The 21,738-nt window shown below is 42.6% G+C and overlaps 1 protein-coding gene across 2 annotated transcripts; it reads left to right on the top strand.

Moving 5' to 3' along the window:
* The first annotated feature begins 660 nt into the window (after positions 1 to 660).
* On the top strand, positions 661 to 18,318 carry LOC106039936 (MARVEL domain-containing protein 3-like). 2 transcript variants are annotated; one of them, XM_048076131.2, is made up of 4 exons: positions 661 to 799; positions 1,796 to 1,949; positions 5,228 to 5,397; positions 17,428 to 18,318. In XM_048076131.2, exons 2-4 carry the CDS (start codon positions 1,834 to 1,836, stop codon positions 18,132 to 18,134), a joined length of 993 nt encoding a protein of 330 aa, XP_047932088.2. In that variant the 5' UTR covers positions 661 to 799; positions 1,796 to 1,833; the 3' UTR covers positions 18,135 to 18,318. The 2 variants fall into 2 exon arrangements, with proteins under 2 accessions (XP_047932088.2, XP_013042879.3); XM_013187425.3 differs by lacking the exon at positions 661 to 799 and adding an exon at positions 887 to 1,527.
* The last annotated feature ends 3,420 nt before the right edge of the window (positions 18,319 to 21,738 follow it).

Raw genomic sequence — 21,738 nt, 5'->3', positions numbered from 1 at the left:
AGTTCATGGGTCTGCCCAGGTTCTCTGCACAAAGTAGATATATCCCCAACAGCTTCTGAAAAGGTGATGTGTTTTTTCTTTACAGCCTATGGTCAAGAAGCATCCCGAAGGGAGCAGCGTACTGTTCCTGTGAGGGAAACATCACAGGCTGGCAGTGAGGAGACAAAACCCCAGAAGATCCACGTGTTGTTCATCAAAGTAAGGCCTTTCAGCAGGGCACCAGGAAAACAGACTGTATGTGCTCAAGCGTTCAATTACCTAAATCCTGCCTTTACACCAGAGGAGAGTTAAGTGGCTACCTCCCTTTTCAAGCTGCCATCTATCGTACTTGCTTTAAAACAGCCTGTTCCTACCCATCCACACCTGGGAACAAATTTCCTCCATTTTATTTTGCCTCCATGGCTCTTGCTGCAGGTCTTCCAACCCCAAGCCCTGCATGTAGATGGAATTGTCTTTAAAAACAGCCCAAAAAAGGGCAGCTGACAGGGGGCTGGGATTTTTACTTTATTACTCGTCTGCTTGCATACCCTCTCAGGGCCCCACTTAGAAGGAGAACGAGGACTTCTTTTATTAAATTAAACAGAGCCAGGGCTGTCACATGCCTCGGGACACGGCATTTCGCTCCCCCATGCCTGTGGGGCCCTGCGGGCCGCCGCCACCCGCCCGGGCCCCGCCGAGCAGGGCGGGCAGGGCGCAGGGCAGCACCTGCGCCAGGGGCCGGGCCGCCGCCGGCCGCCCCCGCCTCCCCGCCGCCGGAGGACGGCCCTGGCCGGGAGCCGGAGCTCGGCGCTGCCCTCAGGTGAGGGGCGGCAGGGGCCGGGGGCAGCGGGGAGAGGTGGCCGGGCTCGGGGCCGGGCCGCCCTCGGGGGAGGATCCCCGCTGCCCCGGGGTAGGAGCGGGTGGCGGCCGCCATTCGGAGTGCCCTCTGCCCCGAACGGGGGAGCGTAGCCTCCACCGGGGAGACAGCGGCTCTTTGTTTGTGCGCCGTGAAAATAAATAAATAAGGCGGCTGCTGTCTTTAATGGCACCCTAAGGAGACGGGAGGGGAGTCGTTAAGCGAGGCCTGAGGTCGATCAGTCAAAACCAAATCGACCGGGGCAGCTTTAGAGCAACGCTGAAGGGCTGCGGTGATGGCAAATGGTCGCTTAGGTGCTTACGCTGTGAGCTGAGATCTCTTACAGCGAAAGGGCAAAGGCACTTTCAGGAAGCGACACCCCTGTAAATAGCTAGTAGAAAATTACAAAGGATATGTCTTCGTGCAAAGTTAGTTTCAGCTTTGCCTGTAGCATGCTTTTCCAAAGGAGAGGCGATGTTCGGTAACACGTCTTTTGACGCCGAGGGGTGCCTTCCTCTTTGAAAATTCCAGAATAAAGGTTGTCAGGTTGGGTGGTGGTAACATGCTCACGTGGGTATTTGCTGTGTTTAATGCTGTATTGGCTTTAAAAACAAACAAAAAATACAGTAACAAAGTCGAGATCCATGTTCTTTGCGGACACCGTGCCTTGTCCTTGCAGCAGAGACAAAAGGGTAAGAGCAAACCTAATCACCTCAGTGCAAAACCTGTTGGATATAGAAAAAATATGACTACTTGATCGATAGGGAAATGTAGAGAAAAACATCCTTCTTTACTGAACTTAATTTACGTGTAGTTTAAAGGATTTTACTTCCTTTACTTCTTAAGGAAGTCTCTACCAAGTCTTGAATCAGCATGACATGGATGTGTTCTGTAAGCGCTGGTCAATGAATAACTTTGAGTAGAGCTGTAAAATTAAACAGTTTTATTTTTCTGGTGCAGGAAGTTATTTCAGAAAGAAAAAATACATGTAAGACAAGATGCCTCATGATGGGAGACGATACCAAGATAAGCAGCGCAGGCACCATGAGGATCATGGATCTGATAGATACGAGGAAGACAGAAGAACAAGAAAGCAATACCCATACAATGGAAGGTAGGTTTTACCACCTTAAAGGAACATATCACAGCAGGTCTACAATGCCTGCCCTCTTTTTTGCTTTTAAATATGTTCATATTAGGGTAGTAAACAAAGTATTTTCTCAGCCTTGAAATCGTGAAGCATGAGCATGCTGCTTTAAGAATCAGGACACTATTTTACACTGAAATTTTAAGCAATTTTTAATTTTTTATTGAGCTCCAGGGTAACAGTAGGCTAAGAGGAGGCAGAAAGAGAGGCTGTGTGACACAGGCAGAGCTGTGGCTTTCATAGGGTTATCTGGATAAAGCTGGGTCACAAGCAGTTGAAGTGTGGCCATGGGTCTTTGTACAGGTGGTTAAAAAGTTGGTCAGCAGGCAAGAGCAAGTCAAGGCTTGCTAAATACACATTGTTTAAGCCAGAATATCACTTGACTGAGACCAGCACAGGCACTTAACGGAATTCTTAGGTTGGTCTAGCTCAGCTACGAACAAGTTCTAATCCAAAACAAAATTGATTTAAGTAGTTGCAGTCAATAAATGAGTACTTATTTAAGTGCCTCAGGCGGTTCGTGGCACTTGATAGTGGGTCAGCCAACTATCAGTACAATAAACAAACTAATAGAAGGGTTGGAGTGGCAAATAAACTCTCAGGATATTGTACTCTTCCTTTCAGCCTGGCTAGCCTACAGCGTATTAGAACTGAGCTTAGACTGTTTTTCTTTGAGGGCATGCCAGTGGTTGCTTTGTTGGAGAGAGATCTGCAGCTGTAAACATCAGTAGCAAATCAGCCAGGGCAGTAAGGTGTTCCTCACATCTGCTTAGCCTCTGGGGGCCTATTTGTAAGGTAAGGCAATTTAAGAAAAAAGGCAAGGAGGGGGGAGGAGATAAATGTAATAAAGATTCTTGAAAAGCTCTAATGCTGAAGTCCTCCCCAATAATACACATTAACAAGAAAAACAGGATAAGAATAAAAGCAGTAGTGAAATGCACTGTGTGGACTAGAAAGAGTACTTTCAGTTAAATATAAAAAAAAATGGATGATAATCCTGTTGTATTATGAAAACTAGCTAACGTGCTATGAAAATTTTGAGAGAAATGGGAACAAAAATCAGCCGAAGAGTCGTCATCAGAGGCTGTATGATTGTCCTTAGTAAAAGCAAAGATCAGGAGGGAATATAGTTAAATTATCTTGAACATGTTAGAAGGAGAGCAGCATTTGCTGGGAATATATTAATTAACCCCACTTTAAAAATGTGTTGGGGGTGTCACATACAGCATCACTGACGCAACTTCTCTGGACTTCTTGTTTTTGCCATTACAAATAAATTACTGGACGCAGACTAAAAATTGGTGGAAGGACCAGAAAGGCCAACAGACCTTCACTGTATACAGCATGGATTAGAGAAAGGGAAGCTGCAGATAGAGATCTGTAACAGCCATGGAGATCATTCTTAGAGTCAAGGCAAGACTCCAGCCACCAGTCTTCACTGCAACTAATCAAAAAACTTTCATTAATCGTTTTGATGGAGTTTGGTATAACCTAACAGCGTTTCTCCTGTGTACCTCTCAAGAACAACTGATTTTGAAAGGAATTTACAGTACTTTGGTGAAATCTTAGGTTCATTGACCAAAAGACCTCCAGATACCATAACTAAAGAGATGGGAAGAGTTTTGTAGGAGTTGTAATTTGGGTGCCTAATGCACTCCCATATGAGCAAAGACTTTCTAGCGACAGTATTTCTCTTTCACAGTACATTTCTGTCTGAAACTCCTATAGCAAGCGTCTTCTCATTGCCGAGAAGAAAGAGTTGCATTACCCTGAACTGGAAAGTCCTGGAGAGAAACAGGAGCAAAGGTGGCCAGAAGAGGCCCATTATGAGGGAAAAAAAAAACATCTAGAAGATTTTTTTTTTTCCAATTGTACTCAGTTACTGAACATTAGGGGAGTTGTTTTTTCTTATTTTTATTTTTTTTGTTTTGTTTTTTGGCATGTAGCAAGATACAATAGAGAGAAGCAGCTGCATCAGAAGTACCAAAGGGATTGCTTTCAAGTTAACTGGAAGTTTTATAAATCACACAGCTTATTTAATTTATGTGACACAGCTGCGCAGGATGCTTTGGTGGTTGCACAAGACACAGGACAAAGGTCAGAAAAATCAGGATTGTTTCAGCCAAATAGAGCTGTTGGCAACTACACACGGAGATGTTAGCATTGGTCTTGTTACTGAAGGTCTTAATTAAAATGTAAGATTACAAAGAACATGATTTAATGTGGATGAATGTGATAATATTTTTGTAAGTTGAATCTGGAATTGGATGAAGATAAACCCAAGTGCTGTGATACTAGGAAACAAAACTACAGTTGTAAATACTGATATGTGGATAAGAAATTCAAGATAGTAATTGAATAGGAAGACACAAAAACAATAATGTGGAATGAGACTTAAAATACCCTGTAATAACAACATCATCCAGCTGTACCTTGAAAAAGGCAAGTTCCAATTCTCTTTCAAATGAGGGAGAACGTTTAGCTTAGACCAAGCATTTACAAAGTGATTTACAGCCACTGTTTCTTTTAACCCGAGTGTTAACTCAGTTTTAAAAGAGCAAATTGTACTGTTCACACAGAATAATCTAAATCCCACCAACCTTAAACATCATCAGTCTTGATTTGTGGAGCTGTATGTCATTGCAGCAAACCAGACAATTCCAATTTGAAGTATACAAATGAAGATTCAAAGCAGAGATCCATGAAATTCATTTATTTTGGCTGATTTTAGATTCTTCTTCACCTGTCATTAGGGAGTTCAGAAAAGAGAGAAAGACATATAGGCTAATGTTTTTCCCCAGTTTTAACATCTTCAACTGCTTTTTAAATTTGAAAATAATTTTAAGTTTTATTCTCAGGACTAGCTAAAAATGTTTGTTTTTCATGGAAAAAAAAATCTGTTACTTCATTTGTAAGGAGACAAGAACTCTCCCCTCACACTCTTCTTGCTGCCTTTTGCGAGTAACCGAACCAAGTGCAGCCTGTGAGTACACAGCTTTCCAAAATAATAGTGAATGATCGAGTGCAAATATGCTTGTGAACATGGATTTATGCAACTTTTGCATGGATTTATGCAAGTTTTTATGCAATATTTGCTTCCAAAACACACAAGCAAAAAAGATCGGAGACTTACGAAACGAGTCAGCTGGTTCCACTAACAGGAGCTTCTTCCAGTTTTTAATGTTTTCACATTCACAAGAAAGCATGATTTAATTACTATACATTACCTGTTTACTCCATTGTAGGTCAGCAAGAGATATCCGAGGTGGCCAGCACTCAAGGGCTTCCACTGTTTGCTCAGACTCATACTCTAAATCTTCAGGAGCATCACGGGAATATTTTGGCCCACCGCCTCAGTATTATCCTCCCAAGGAAACCTTCTCAATGAAGTGTTCAAAGGTATGCACAACAAGAGGTACGTGAGGTTCTTACTACCTGCCATCTACTCCTCTCTCCTTCCTAGGGCTGGTCTTGGTTTTGATTTCTGTGTTCAGAAGCACAACAATGTAAAGCTGAGGGGAATATCTAAAATTCTAAGTTAAAATGAATGAATGACGTAACTGCAGGTTAGTAACTAGTTTTAGGTATTGAAAAGCAAGATTTACAGAGATATTTAGATACCTGAAGATGCATATACAGAGTTTGCATCCAGAGCACCAGCGTGGGTCATGTGCATAATTGCCAGTTTGTGCAGCAAGAGTTAAGCTTTGGGATTTAGGAATGAAATAAATACTTGCATCCGCAGGCAATTTAAATATAACTAATGCAACATCAAAGCCTCAGCATTCTGACACACTCTTCTCAGACTTTTTATCAACTCTGGATATAATCCAGTCATCGCTGATGCATCTTTATAAAGTAACATAGCATGACACAAAACTATTGTTGGATTCGTGTCCGTAGAAAACAGCTCTTGAGAAATACCATTATTTTTTTTTCATACCTAGAAAGTGGCTACAACAAACAGAGAAACAATCATGAATGTGGGAGGAAATCAGCCTTAACTCTTAAGTTAAACTCATTCACGTAAACTGAAAAAAAAAAAAAAGTAGCAGAAATGCCTACTGCTCCTTTAAAATTTTCTCTCTTCAGGACAGAGAGCATTCTCACTGTTTTTAAAAAAGGCCCACTGCAGTCTAAGTTAAAACATGCAGTTAGGTGCAAGGTCTTTGGCAGAGTGTATAAAAAGCCTTGCAGTGTTCTCCGCTAAAGAGACAAATGAAGAGTTTAGTTGTTGCAAGGAAATGAAAACACATAACACAATATTATTTCTTTGCTCCATGAAGGGAAGTTAAATAACTCACTTGATTTGCTCTTGATATTTCTCTCTGTGTGAACAATTTTAAGAGTGAGCTGAGCTATTTTCTCTTAAAAATATGTTGTAATTGTTTATTTGTATGCAGTTTGGTTTTTTTTCAAGGAGTTTTAACTCCAACAGTTAGCAGAGCGTATTTACTGACACAGACCCATAATTATTTTATTCCTGATAAGATTGTATTGGCAGTTCTTCCTGCAGCAGTGCTGGATTGTTTTAACTTGTCTGAAAAACCTTAGAAGACTCCATGTGTTATTTTTTCACAGGTTTAGAAAAATGAAGTGCCACGTTATTTTTAGTTTCCAGTTTCACTGATTGTTTAGACTTATGGGTAGCTTAATGTGACTTGTGCTTTTTTCCCCCCATTTGCTTCTCATTATTTCAGCGCATTAAACATCATTAACATTTTCAAAATGTCCTAGATTTGCATGCATCAGTTGACGACGATGATTTCACTCCCACCCTCCCCTAGGTATTGCTCAGTATTTCCCAAAAAATATAGTGTCTGAGCTTGCAGTGGAAGAGGGAAAAGAGATCATATAGAAAATAAACCACTTTGTTAAGGGTTTTATTTCAATAAATGAAAAGAAATTTGAGGTTGATAAGATCATGAGAATTTTACCACGCCATTTAATTTTTGAAAGTACCAAGATTTAGCAGAATTTCCTAGAATTGTTTTGCAGAATTCTGTATTTCCGTCAGTCAGATAGCAAACATTATAAATGAAAAACTACATGAACTGTTGAATACAGAGTCAGTACATGTGAGGTACAGCTTCTTACAGCATTGAAAGTTCCTCAAAATGCTTCTTAAGTATCTTCCTTTTGCCAGTGTTTTATCAGCACTCTGATGAAATCCCCCTTCCTGATCGCCTTAATTCCAAAATAAATTAGTAGTATCAAGTGAGGCTGAGAAATCAAGTGATCTAGCACAGTCTTTTCTAAGGAAATGTGAAGTCTGCGAGCACGCATCACTCTTCTTTCACTAAATCTATTTTTTGCTTTTGCCCAGCAACTATACTTAAGTTTTCAGTGCGTGTTGTTGAGTTTGGCATACCAGAGAGGAATTCTAAACAACCAGAGCTCTGTGAAGTATTTGCTTCACCTAAGTACTGTCCTCTTTATCCATGCTCTTCACCAGCAATATCCAAAAAGCTAAAGTCAAGTTTCCTAAACAGACTGTTACTTTTGCAGGGATCCTTCTAACACTTCAGCTGCAAGCAGCAGCACAAAAAAATACATTGTTCTCTTATCGTTTATTATTCTCTCCTTTTGTCCCTAATCCCCCCCCCCTTTTTTTTTTCCTTTAACTGCATTATGAAAATAAACCCAACATGAATATAATGGAAGGAACAACTGCCAACTGATACTAAACTCTTGCACCATTAGGAACATTTGATGCTATCTAAGAAACTTCATACCATTCTGCTCCTTTTTTAAACCTTTCATCCTGAAAACAGAAGGAAAAGATCTGTTAAAAAATTCTGTGGGCAAGACCTCTTCAAAGCTGTTCAGGTCAATACCACATGGGTAGCAGTACTGGATTGTGTAAGGAAGTCATCTACTTACACATCCTCTCAAGCAATATACTAGACTGCAAATTTAGGAGAAATGTAAGGATTTGGACCAGTAGAGAGTGAGTTGTTCTCTGGAATAGGTACCATTTTGTGAACTGAATAACTGTTTTCACTTCAGTTGTGTTTAATACTTTTTAGGGTCTCCAACTGTTTCATTCTGTGGATCCACTCCCATTGCACTGCTAATACAGGCATAGCTAGTGACAGGCAGCACAGAACAAAGATTTCTCCCTTAACTCCATCTGCTTGAAAGCCAGTCATTTCCTCTTTATTTTCCTTTAACAACTGCTAATCCATGAGAGGATCTTCCCTTTTATCTCACAGGAGCTTGTGTCCTTTAAGAGCTGTTAGCTAGAAGCTTCATCATAAGCTTTTTTGAAAAATAAGATGTACTACGACTTGGATTGCCTCTCTTCATATACCTGCTGATTCTTTCAAACACCTGCCCCTCTACAGAACTTTTGACTTTTCTTTGCTATGCTAGCTTTATGTCTAGTTTCTATGCTTTTTTTCATAGGGTAAGTCACACTTTTGGATCTGCAGATTATAGGTTCAGAAGACAATAGACACACAGAAGTTTGCCACCTTCTGTTTCTGTAGTACACAACAGCTTATAGAATGGTGTCAAGCTATCTAGGTATTCTTTATAATTATACAGGAATTGGAAATAAACTTCTGATAAAGACGAACCTATCATCAGCTAAGGAACTTGTGCTTGGAATAACCATTTTCTGCAGCTACGACAACACATGTTGAAAATTACAGAGTTTTTGGCCTGGGGATACTTAGAGCTAAAGTTATTTTAGACAATCACATTGAACTTGCTTTCTCGGTTACTACGGATAAGGTTTCTATAGTTCTATGAAAATTAAGTTAGCAATCATATTTGCTTTGCTTAGAAGGAACAAGAAGTTGTTCAAGGCTGGCTGCCATGGTTGTTCCTTCACCTTAGAGAGAGCAAAATCTGAGCCAAAACCAAGAGCGAATTGCTGATCTTAAATTGGTCACAGATATTTGGTCACTCGACCTCAAAAACTTTTTGTTATAACTTCATTATGTATATTGGTGTGAAAGAGGTGGAGCAATGCAATTGCAGGATAATGTTTTCTTTACTTTTGCTTAAATGGTGAAGGTAAACAAAGTTTCCACCATCATCTTTGGTCAGTATCTGACTGAGGAAATGCCTGCATTTTTGCCTTGAATAGAATTGTACCATGCTAGTCATAACTTGAGTGCTAACTTTTTTTTTTTTTTTTAGTACTTCAATCCATGTGGCATTTAAGGGAGACAGCACTTAAAAAGGATAGAAAAAAGTTTGTGATGGAACAAATATAATTGAGTCCCTGTTCTTTTCTGCCATGATTACGGCTTAAAGAGGCGCCATGAACACTATCAGATTTCTTAAGCATATTGTAGGCGCTTCCAAACATTGATGTCTTTAGCTTAGATTCTAACATTCACAATTGTTGTAGCCTTCAGACCAATTTCCTCTCAGAAGAAGACAGCATTATGATTTGTAACAACAAAAAAAGTCTATGACTTCAAACATAGCCAGGAGGAAATATCAAACTAAGTTTATTTGAAGGAGGAAATAGAATTAGGGAATAACAATGACTTTCTCCAAGTTATACTCATGCATTAACAAGCCAGCAGTAATTCAAATGTAAACATCTATAGGCTTTTGTTTTCACAAAGCACAGTCTAAGTTTTTCCTGTAGCTACACATGCTGGCAAATGCTCATAGAGTGGAAAAAATAACAAGGTGAAAAGTCACCCTAAGCAGAAGGATCACGCTAGTAGACACTCGGTTAATTTCAACATGTTTCTGTTATAAGAACAGAGCACCGAGTTCCCCTGTAGTCTCACTTGTAATTAGGTAGCATGCCCCTTCTATCTCTTACAAAGTATATTTAAATACAGTGTGAATAACAGCTGAAATTTGCCATCAAGTTTTTTAATCCTGGAATTGTAAAGACAGAGGGCATTAATAGTGTGAATTGGATAGAGCTAAGCTAATGAGGATAGTCCAAATGATTGGAAATGCTTAATTAATATTGCACATTAACAAGATACAGGGCACAGCAGAGCTGCAGGTAACCTTCCTGTTCTGAAGAGTATTTCATTTGGAGGTAAGCTTGGTTTTGCCATAAAATACAAATAGCCATGAGCAATTAGCTCTATAAATCTGCGAAGGGGAGCTACAATCGTTGCAGATAACGTATTCTACCTTTAACAAACTGTTGCCCTGTCATGATATGCGACTCCCCTCTGCCCACGTTTTTATATCAGTTGTTTTCACCCACCTTTTGGGATTGTGCTAACAGGTACATTATTGTTTTTAGAGAGGGAAGAACTACAGCTGAGAAGATTGACCTGAGGTAGCAGGGAAAGAAAGCAGGCAAAGTTGATGTTAGCTGTTAAGCATATGTTTGACTGTGGTCCATGGTTCCCTACTGGGAAATCTTAGTTAAGTCTGTGCTCTACCAGTGTAAAATAAGAGTGGTACCATCTTTCTTGCAAGGCCACTGGGTTTGTCTGCCTCTCATCTGACCCAAATTCTAGCAACCAAGAAAAACTGTCGTCTTCAAAAAGTGGCTCTCCAAGCTGATTAATACAGCAGAGTGACTATATTGAACGTAGCTGTATTTCTTTAGCAAGGGATCATAGCTCACTTAAAGGAGAAAAATACATCCAGCCAGGAATGCTGCTCACCAGGTACGACAACCCACAAGTTGTCAAGTGAATGAGAAGCTCCGGTTCACAGGCTCCTCCAACCTGCCCTACCTTCAGCCAGGCTATGGTTACTTAAAGAGCGGTAACACCCCAATCTTTATACCTTCTAAAGGCGGCTCAGTTTCAGTTTAAATGAAAGGAGTGGCTACAGAAAGTTGGCATAAGAGACGAGCATTTCATTGTTTTCTGGACTTTAAGTAAAAAAAAAAGCATAAAACCCCTGCAAGTTAGTTTTGATACCAAGATATTTGTTTACTACCTGACTGAACTACGGGTATGTTAGGAAAAAAAAATGCCATTTCCTGAAATGCAGAACATGAGGTCTCTCATGCGGGGACCTACCAGGGACACAAATACATCGAAGGCTTTTTACAGCTATTGTATTTAAATCAGTATTACTAAGTTCTGCAGTTCAATGCAAGACCTTCTGCTTCCCACCTTTTCCAAAACTGTAGAAGGTGACTCATGCTGGGTTAACAGGAGAGGAATTAAAGTCATGCTTACAAGTGATGCTTTGAGGAACTGCTGCGACAAAAGCTGTTGTTCCCAGACAGGGAAAAAACACTGAAACTGTGCCTCAGTTGCAAGTAAATCAGTGTCATACAGTGGTGGGAAACTCTCTGGGGACAGAGGCTGAGGAAGTAGTTCTGCAAATCAAGTCTATGCTTTTCTGTGAAAATTGGATAGAGTAGGTGGGACAATAGTTTTTCAAGGGAAGATGATACACATGAAAAACAGGGCAGTACATTTGAATTTGAGCATTAATTATGAATATAAGGCTTGTGTGAATCATTAAAACCAAGGCTGATCATCCTTTGAGATTTCCTAGCAGAGCGATCGTCTTTAGTAAAGAGGGACAACTCATTAAAAGACAGTAGTAGTGCTTCTTTCCAGAGCACATGAATAATTTAATTTTCCTTGTTTGTAACTATTGTTCTGAGTTCTGAGTGTTCTGAGTTTTGTTTTGTCTTTTTAATCCTTTGAATGTTACTCTATTAGGGAGATTTTAGCATAACTCAGTGAAAGTTAAATCCACCACTGACTAAAGAACACGGAGACCTACACAAAGAGTGGTGGTGTGGGGGCTTGGGGAAGGTTTGCTTATTTCTGGCAAAGCTGTGTATTGCCCTGAACTTGCATTAACGAAGTTGGTCTACTTCTCGTTGCTCATTTCAGTAAGAGTAAGATCATGCTTCATGCTGGTCTACATGAGGGAAATAACACCATTAGTAAGATACTTTAGTACTTTGCATCCAGATTTAACATTTTTAATCTGTTGCGACTGTTGTCTCCTTTTCATTTCCCTTCTTTAGGTCTCCTCCATTGTTTTGTTTCCTCCTCCCTTCTGTCGCATTTTTGAGGAACAAAATTCCTTTTCATTTGACATTTTCTCCCCTTCCCACCCATTGTATTTCTCCTGCCACCGACTCAGTTTAGCCCAGAGGTGACCAAAGCTGCACATTGAGCTGTGTCCTTACTCTCTGTGGAATGCAAAACCTGCACTGTCGGGAGAAGTTCAGCATATGAAATCCTTTTCAGGACTGTCTCCAGCTTTTGTAAGTTGCTATATATGGTCAAAATACTTGTCTGCTCCTTTGGAGGGGGGGAAAAAAAATAAAAAAACATTACCTCTGAAAAGCAGAAAGCTACCCAAACTGGAAAACAAGACAACTTTTAGTGAGAAAGGCAGGGAGAATTATTTTTACTGCATGTATTGTAGCCGTTAACTCCTGTCTTCCCTTCTCCTTGAGCGACCCCTAATGGGAAGTGACACAGGCACCGCTTACCTGTGCGGGTCAGCGTGCGGTTTTTCCTTGTGCTGCCTGCCGTGGCACATGCACCGTGGCACTAGGGTCGAGGTGTCTCAGAGGGACAGACAGACACCTCTGGGACCGCCGATCCCGATGGCACACGGCCTGCGAGGGGAGCAGAGGGAGAGAGCGAGCCAGAAGCCATGCAGAGAAAGACGAACATAAAGTATCTTAGAGTTGTTAAATCAACAGGAAGGAATGGTACCAAAAGAGTCAGGAGGAAGAGCCCACGTGCAGTCAACAGAGGGGAAAAAACTGACAGCTGTGCCAAGGCGCAGTGGAGGAAGACACTCTGAAGGCCTCGTCTATTAGTCAGGCCCTCACGGGGTCAGGGGGAGTTCAAGAGGAACAGCCAGATCTGACTGTCCTACAGATGGGCTTTTGTCAGCTGTGGAAACATAGGAACAAACGTGAATTGACCGTGTTACTTTGTGGACGCATGTACATACCCATGCTGATGGTGATGCCTGCATGTTGGGGTCATCCTGCCACAGTGCCTGGGTGAAAAAGACTTGACAGCTTCCAGCATGCGAGACTTGAACATACCTTGGGTTTACTGGGTACCACACAGTCACACGCGGTGTCGTTTTGTGAGACAACGCATGCAGATTTAACAGCTCGCCTCACCTGAAAAGGAGAGTTTCTGATCTTTCTCTGGTCCTGGCTGTGTTATTTCCCCTGCTAAACTCGTGCCAAGCACAATTGCTCATCAGATACTCCGTGAGTCACTTCAAGTTGCTAAAGTTGCAGGAAAAAACAGCAGCACACAAGAGAAGAGTTGAATTGTTTCATGCTCTTTTAATTTATTAAAACAGCTCTTGGAAGAGCTTAATACTAGGCCAGGGTTATTATTGGGCCAGGGAAGAACATGATGACTGCCCAACCAAGGGTAGGACCTGTTAGAGTAAGGTCAGCTGCCTATGGCTCTGCACTCTTCCAGTCTGCCTGCTTGCTTTGCTGCATGTTTGAGCCCACCATTTTATATAAAACAAAGCTACTGATCAGTGCATTGATGCCATGGCAATGGCAAAGCATGCAGTTCTCATAGAAGGGAGAGAAAACGATGAATAATAGATAAATGATATAAATTGAAAGATTGTATTTTGTGGAAGACACCATGTTTGTTACAGCAGGTAGCTTACACAGCAGACAAAGTTTACAAGTGCAATAAATTGAAGGTATCACCCATTGCAGATTTGGATTTTATAGAATGAGTGAAGCAATTCTCTGTAAAGCTTCTGGCAGCATCCATGGCTTTCTGGGTTGCATCAGTTCTTCCCACCTTTAGCGCTGAAAAGCAGTGCAGAAAAGTATGGGAGGGGAAATGGAAATTGAGGAACCAAGAACTCAGTCTCATTACTTGCTCAGGATGGAGAGAGCTCATTCCCAAAGCCAGCTATTTCCTTTGCTAATTCTGATATAAATCAGTAACATTTTAGATTGATCCCAAGATTTTGACCTTGAGAAAGGAAGAGGGAAAAAAAATACAAGCCAGTGGCATTCTGAGATTCTATCAATCTATGAGTCTGTGACTTTCAGGCCTCCTGTCATTTTATGCTCAAGTCTTGCAACACGTTTGTCGTTGCATGGGATTAGGGAATACTTGCAGAGATCAACAGCTGCCACTCTGGAAAGAAATTTGGCAACGTGGTTTCTGCAGCTATAACTAAGATGACTTAGCTAACCAGCCTGTGAAAGTAAGAATGACAATGGAGACTCAGGTCAAGTGTGGATGCGAACTTGGTCCTTTTTGCCTGTAGTATAACGCTTTACATAGATCACTGCTATGATGCGTTAATTGGCATACCTTGACAGACATTAATACTCAAATAATTTCACTGTCCTTTTACTCCTTATTTCTCAAGTCTGTCTATCCTGTTTATACTAGTATAGTAGATCCCAATCTACTATACCATCATATACTATACTATATACTATACTATCATATACTATACTATCAGCTTTTAACTGTAACAGATAACAGGTGAAGGTTGTATGAAGTTTTTAGGGTGCCTGGGTCAAGATTTGAACATACTGTAGGGCTTAAAGTTTCCTTCAAAATCCCTAAGATTGTACAAGGCCTTAGGAATATCTTGTCTACTGTTTTCACAAACCCTGCTGGCTGTCATCAGAGACCTTACATTCACAGCTTTGATCTACATAGTGTTCGTCATTTTATGATTTTCTGTAATACCAGAGATTCTGTTACTGTTTTTTTGTTTGTTTGAAAGTTGATCCAGATACTGCAAATAACCGATGGAGTAACTGCTAATGAACCTCTCTCCATTGCTTAGTCACTCCAATCAATTCTACAGCAGGCGTGTGTGAAAACACTGCAGGTACATATAAAACTTGTCCAACCTGAATGCCATGTCAAGAGAAATTTTCCAAGCATGCCATTAAAGCATCTACTACTGCAGTTAAAAATACAGCAGCCCACGCTGATTATATTTCTCCTCTCATCACATCATGCCAGTCCTACAGTAGTGCCAGCAGTCAGCCCAGTAAAGTCAAGGCTTTGTGTGAATACATAGGAAATTTTTGAACAATGCCATTGAGGATCGGGGTCAGTTGTTTTCATACTGTTATAAATGTGGAGCAGCAGGTGCAACAGAAAATTGCCTTTTCCAAAGCTCAGCAAGGCGATGTATAGGAAAAGTTGATACTTAACAGGTCAGAGTGCTTCACTGGTCAGAGAAGTTCTGAGGACAGAGGTAGGAGAAGTCTGGCTGTTCATGAATTCCCATCTTTCAGTTTTCCGTACGTACTTAAAACTTAGCTTTCCCTTCATCAGGTGGTCTTTCCTCCCTGTAAACTCTTCAGAACTGCTTCCCGATAGAGCATCTGTGAAATCAGTTGTCAGCCTTTAAAGTCACCTTCTGCAACTGACGCTGCTCAAGGACCGTGAGGACCTAAGCCAAATCCCTGAATCTGGGAGGCATATAGTACTGATCAAGTGGGTAGACAAAAAAAAAATCTGATCCAGTTCCACTGAATGTCCTGTACTACTATTACTCTTTAAAAATATTTTGAACAGTCCTAGTTAAGCAGTGACTCTGTACCCATTAAAAACTTCAAGTCTTTTTGCTTTCATTGTTTGAAATTGGTACAAGGAGGCCCAGATCCTGTCTCATTGACTGAGATTTAAATTTCTCTTTACATATAGCTTCACAAATATTTCCTTAGATGACAAAGCCTCGTGAACACGATTACTAAACAGCATGATTATTGCCGTGCTTCACAGAAATGGTTGTGTGGAAGAAGGGTCAAGGAAAAGGCAGGTTTTCACGCAGAAATGGGCATCATCTCTGAAGAAAACATGCATAGAAGTGCATGCTTATTTCTTCCTCAACGATAACGCTGTCTTCTCTGCCTGCTTTAGTTATTTCTCCTTAGGATATGAAATGTGTGTACATTTCATATGTATACACATGCACACACCCACAACCTGAAACATGCTGAGCCTCAGATATTCTGTTCCCAGGTATTACCACCGCTGTCATTGCTCCTGTGTGTGCTAAGCAGATGGTTCACAGGGCCGTGATGCGAAGGGGCTCAGCACCTACCAACAGCTGTGTTAGCAGAAGTGAGGGGAGCAGTCTGGTGACAGGGGGAAAGCAAGCACTCCTGAAGTAACCAAAGGCCCTTGTCAAACCTTGTCAGAAGCGCCTTCCAGTGAAAGCAAGCAGCAGCAGCAGGAGGGTATTTGTTGTCTCAGCCCTCTGTGGAGGGACTAAGAAAGGGCAGAACAGGAATATCCAATGATCCTTCGTAGCGGCTGTTGCTGACTTTCTTCAGTTAGAAGCATCTGGCAACACAAGAGAGGATTTCTTTTCAAGCCCATACAGCCTTGACAGCAATTGAGCCATTGCTCAAGAGGAGAATGCCATGCTGATCAACGTTAGTAGCATAAAATGAACATCTGTATGCAAGCCAAGGATCCCACCCCACTCTAAAGACAAATATAGGACCACTGTGTGAAGCATCTTACATTCTTGGTTGTCAGACTACAGTGGGATAAGACGACTCACTATTCAGTAATTAATTTCAGGACCAGAGGGTCAAGACACGTGATACACTGGGGGTTTTCGTTTCCCAAATAGGCAACTCTAGCTATGCTACATTTCAACAACAGTCATGTTTACTAATCTTAGCCTGACCCCTAGTGAGCTGTCACAGAATAATCAGATTTATCTAAGCCACGCTGCTCTTTCCTGACAGGCAACTAGTACAAAAAGAAGCCATTTATCCACTTCTTTTTGCTTAAAAAAAATCTTGATTACCTTTATCAGTAGTATAACATGAGAAGAGTCAGCTCAGCAATCATAAGGCTTTCTTCTGAAACTGGGCATGCGTAAGAGAACACAAAGTTGTATCAAATTTCCACTACCTTACCCCAGTATATAAGGCATTTTTTGTCCCCGTCCCCCACTTTTTCTAAACAATCAGGAACTGCTTCTTAATATTTATGAAGAGATTTCGTGAGAGATAAAGTGGAAGGTGTATCTGATTAGACACAAAATACGTAAGTTAAAGCAGTAAACATGTTTTTAAGGACCTAAATAACTGTACAAATTTTAAGCCATTAGAAGATTCTAGGTTTTTGTCAGCTTTCACCTCAGCATTTTGTTCATACTGGATATTTCTTGTTCAGTGTTTATGCCAAGTAGTTGCAGGCCAAAATACAATCACCGTTCACTTTCCTTGGCAGTCACACAAGCACAGTAAAATTTTTATGGATTTTTCCCCTCCATCCCCGTGGAGATCCATTTATCAAGCACACTGACAAATTAAAAAAAAAATAATAATTTGCCCAACTTCTGAAATGTACCCATGAGAGCTCGCACTATTTTTTTTCATTATTACTTTTAAAGAAATACCCTTCTGTTGTTGTAGCCAAGAGGACTATCTCCGTAATAGTGCTGTTTATGGTTTTGGTGTACTTTTATCACCCCCAGTTTGCTCAAGACGTGATTTTGACGTCTGTTCCCATCTTTCTGCTCCTTACAGGCATTCTGAAGTTCGTGGAAATCACAGTTAACCTCCTGGTTCTGATTTGCGTGGGCGCTGCCCAGGCCTCTGTTGCAGGCTTCACTTCCCTCGGCGGTTTGGGTCTCGGGTCCTTTAACCTGAACTCAGCCTACAGCCCCTTCGAGGGAACAGAGCTCCAGGAGGTGAGAGAGCTCGACATGCAGATCACCCAGATGAGAGCCCCGTGCGTCTACGGCGGGGTAGCCTTCAGCTTAACAGCAGCAGCACTTACGCTCGTCTTCCTTGTTGTGGGGGTGAAGCCCATCCACCGCCTCAAACTGGGGCTGCTCGCTGGCGAATGTGCCTTCAACCTCCTGGCCGGCACGGGCTACGTCGCCGCAGTCGGCCTCTACTTGCATTTTGTCAGCCAGGTGAACTCCACGGAAACCTGCAAGAGGCGCGAGAGGCTGTACGCGCGCCGCGGCTATACCTCCATGAACTGCGTGGTCCAGGGTGGCGACGCAGCCGTCGGCCTCTTTGGCGTTGCTGCTGCCTGCTTGTACTTCGCTAGCTTTGTGGTCTGCATCCTTGCTATTCGAACTGTCCGGGCCTTCCGGAGCCACGCGGCCAAGGCTCAGTACAGCCCCAATAGCAGCGTTAGAGACAGAAATACCAGAAATGACCACGCCGTCCGCAGGACCCCTGAGAGCTCCCGCGACATCCAGGCTCTTGCCACGTTAGTCTGAAGTCAGCTCTGGGACTGTGCCGAAGAACAGGAGCTTCAGCAAGGGACGGGCACTGGACTTTGCCTGCCTAACAGGCAGTGAGTCCAAAGTGCATTGTCCAACAAGGTACTGGAATATGTATCAAATCACTGAATGTAAAAATACTGTTATAGCATGATGTAATAAAAGGGATGCTGAGAGGAAATTCTAACAGGGCTTTTTGCATCAGTCTCTCAAACAGACTCCTGCATTTAAAATGTGTTCAATTCTAATGTTTTCCCCCTGTACAGAGCAAATCTAAGCAACAGTGGGCTCTCAGCAGGTTGCAATCACAGTGCTGCCAAGCTGGTGTTAACAACCTCTTCCTTTCGTCTCCCTTGACCTAAGTAACTGAATACACAGCTAGCACAGACAGCCATCTACGCAGAGAAGTCCTCGAACAGATCCTGTGCCTGTTAATGCATCCTACTGACTTAAGCCACAATACTCACAAAGCAGGGGACACGCAAGTGCCTTTCTGAATCTCAACCTGAGCTACACTTGTGACCTGTTTCTCTTGGCGTAATGAAGCTTTTTATCTGTTGAGTCATGGGGGTCATCACAAGGTAATCACGCACTCCCTGAGGAAAGTTGCTGAGAGGAACTAGCTGCAACTTCAAAACCAGCATCTGGGTCCTGCTCCAGGTCTCTGCTGTTCCGATCTGAGCAGAGATCAGAACCTGAGAGGCAGCACATTTGTCAGCTATCAATCAGCTTAATGAAGATACCTCTTGCTTCTGTAACCATCTCAAGAAGGTTTGGCTGGCTGACTACAGCTGACCGTGAGCAGAACCCAAGTCAGGAACATGATGGCTGCCACTGATTTTTCATGGGAATGTTGTAACAGTGACAAAGAATACATGCATCCTTCCAGTATCTAAACACGAAAAGCATGGGTGAGCAGCAGTAATTATATGGCCCCAGGGTTGAGAAAATAAATTTAAGAGACCATCTTTTAAGAGTCCTTCGTTTGAGGCAGATGAAATAGGTCACTGGACTTCATCGATGAGAGAATGAGAAGAAAAAGGCTATTAATGAAGTACCTCAGATTTTTCAGCATGTGGGGAGGGAAGAGGCAATTTTGATTCTGGCTGTGGCCTTTCAGCTTTGTCTGCTCAGAATCATTGCCCAGATGAGGCTCTTTTGAACCGTAACAGAGCTTGTTTGTGGTATACTTTATATACCTATATGTAGACACACACACAAAAACATATCTCAAAGGATTATGTTTGAGGTTATATAAGCCTAGCAAGAAAATGTGATTACAATAAGTATTTGGCATTGATATAATACTGTAAACATATCTTTAATAATTTGAACATAAGCTTCAGAGCATTACTGTGCTTATAAGGAGACATGAGTGAAAGTGTTTTCAAAACTTGCTGTGACCCACATTAGCAATAGAGGCTTCAGTTTCCAGGTCTTTGCCCAGAACTAGGCCTTCACTGGTAAGCCCTAACAGGCTGGGAAGTGTGCTACAGGGATGTCTGGCACGCAGCTAGAGCCACAGCTGACCGCTAGCAGCTCAGAATCACGTTAGGTGTTACTGCCTGCACACTTGTTCCTGCACCACTGCCACGTCTCGCACGTGTTGAGTGCAGGCTTAGTTACATGGCAGACTAACTTAAGAACAAAAAAAAAAGCACCGTGAAGTGACGCGTTCAAAAGATTGGAAAAGGCTGCAGAAAAGAATGTATAAATCTTAATTCAGTCCTTAAATGCGTGTATGTTACGAACCTTAATCTTGGGGCTTCTTACTCAGCCCCATTTCATTCATTTTTGAATGCTTGCCTGCCATCTCTGAGCAATAGGAGCAGTCCTCCATGAGCACTGTTGTTTTTTTCTTCTTGTGTACATGATAACAGCTTCATTTGTTGCAAGTTAATTCAGTCTTTAGAAAAAGGTGTGAAGAATTTCCCCAGGGACTCTTCTGTAGTGTCTCCCCCTGGGCCCATTGCGTTCGCCGCAGTCAATCCATTTCACATCCCTTTCCTGTTAATAATAGGAGCAATTTGACACTTTTTATGAAGAGAGTCAGAAAGGAGCTCCTAGCCTGCTTACAGGCGCTGGGTTGGAGGCTCCTGCCTCAAGCATCCCGTTGGTCCCAGTCACGTTTGCTCAGCTCCTCACCCAGCTCCTTCCCCGCACTCACCACTCCCCCATGTTTCAAATCTCAGGACTCAAAACTGCTGCAAGTAGTCCAGCCCCGATGCCTCCTTTAAAAGAGCAAGAGGTGGGAAGTGATAAAGCTTCCTGGGAGCTTCCAGGCCTCCTGCTTAACCTCCTGCTTGAGGCTCAGGCTGCCTCAGGTTCCCATCTGCATCCATCCTCACCTGAACCCTAATCCCAGCTGTTCTGTCAATTTAGCTGTATATCTGTCTTTTCTCCCAGTCCTCACTCTTGTATGTGCACAAACACGTTCTTCCTAAAGCAAAGTTGCTACTGTTTGATTTTTTTTTTTTTTTTAACTTTTTTTAATCTGACAAACATTATTCATCCAGCTTTCTGGCCAGAAGTAACAGACCCTTAGTAAAACTCATTTATCCAGACCTACTGAAAACAAAAGTCCAAATGATTTGGCTTGCTAAACTCTTAAACAAATGAGAACCAACTTTTAATAGTTACCTTCAACCTGGTTAGCAATGACTCAGCTCTGGCTATACTTCCACTTTCTACGGTAAATTCATTAATGCCACCGTGTGATTGCCTCTTTCTCTAGCCCAGGGAATACCCAGGGTCCCAGATTCCTCCATTTTTCATGGCATTTGCAGGGTCTGGTGGCTCCCTTGGATGCAGAACTTGCCTGGGGATGCCTCTTGAGTCTCGGCCCAAATTTCTAGACGCGGTTTGGCCCACTGTGTCCTGTGTCCCAGGACACGCAATCTGTTTTGAGTAGATTTTCTCCACAAAACCTCTATCATCCCTTGTAAGAAGCAGGTTGGGTTGCAGCCAGCAGTGCTGCAGCAAGCAGCGTGCCCTGCAAGCAGCCCCGGCAGTACCTGGTAAGTCACGAACGAGGACGGGTCACTCGGGGCCTCCCAGGTCCCCACGGCAGGAAAGTGCCCCCGACAGAGGCCTGGAGACCGTGGCACCATGAAGAGAGACCCCTATGAAATAATGCCAAAAAGGAAACAAACACCAGCTCTGCTTCCTCCGCTCGCCTTCGTGGAGAGATGCGTGGCAGAGGAAAGTGGAAAATCCCAGAAAGGCTCCTCAGAGGACTATGGCAGGGAAGAGGAAGCTTTCCTTTCCCTCGGGGCGAGCCATATACCACCAGAGGAACCAAACAGCCCTGTCTGCAACAAGCTGAGCCTTGGCGGTCTGTGAGCGCCCTGACAATCCTCACCGTGCAGGCTGGGAAGGTGTCATACGGGAGACGGATTTTCTGCCTGGCACAGATGACAAAGGCTGCAACAAGCTGTCGTCCCCAGCTGCCGCTGCAGGTGGTCGTGTCCTCTGGGTCAGATGAGTGTCCCCACCTCCCGCTGCTTCAGCACAGTGGCTGCCAGCTGGTACAGGATGAGAAGCCGCATGAGAACCAGAAAATAAAGCAGGGCACGGGGCTCCTGCCAGCCCCATCACTTCT

Source organism: Anser cygnoides, chromosome 2 (assembly GCF_040182565.1).
Source record: "Anser cygnoides isolate HZ-2024a breed goose chromosome 2, Taihu_goose_T2T_genome, whole genome shotgun sequence".
NCBI lineage: Eukaryota > Metazoa > Chordata > Aves > Anseriformes > Anatidae > Anser > Anser cygnoides.
Note: the sequence above shows the minus strand (reverse complement) of the source record. Positions and strands in the feature narration are given on the sequence as shown.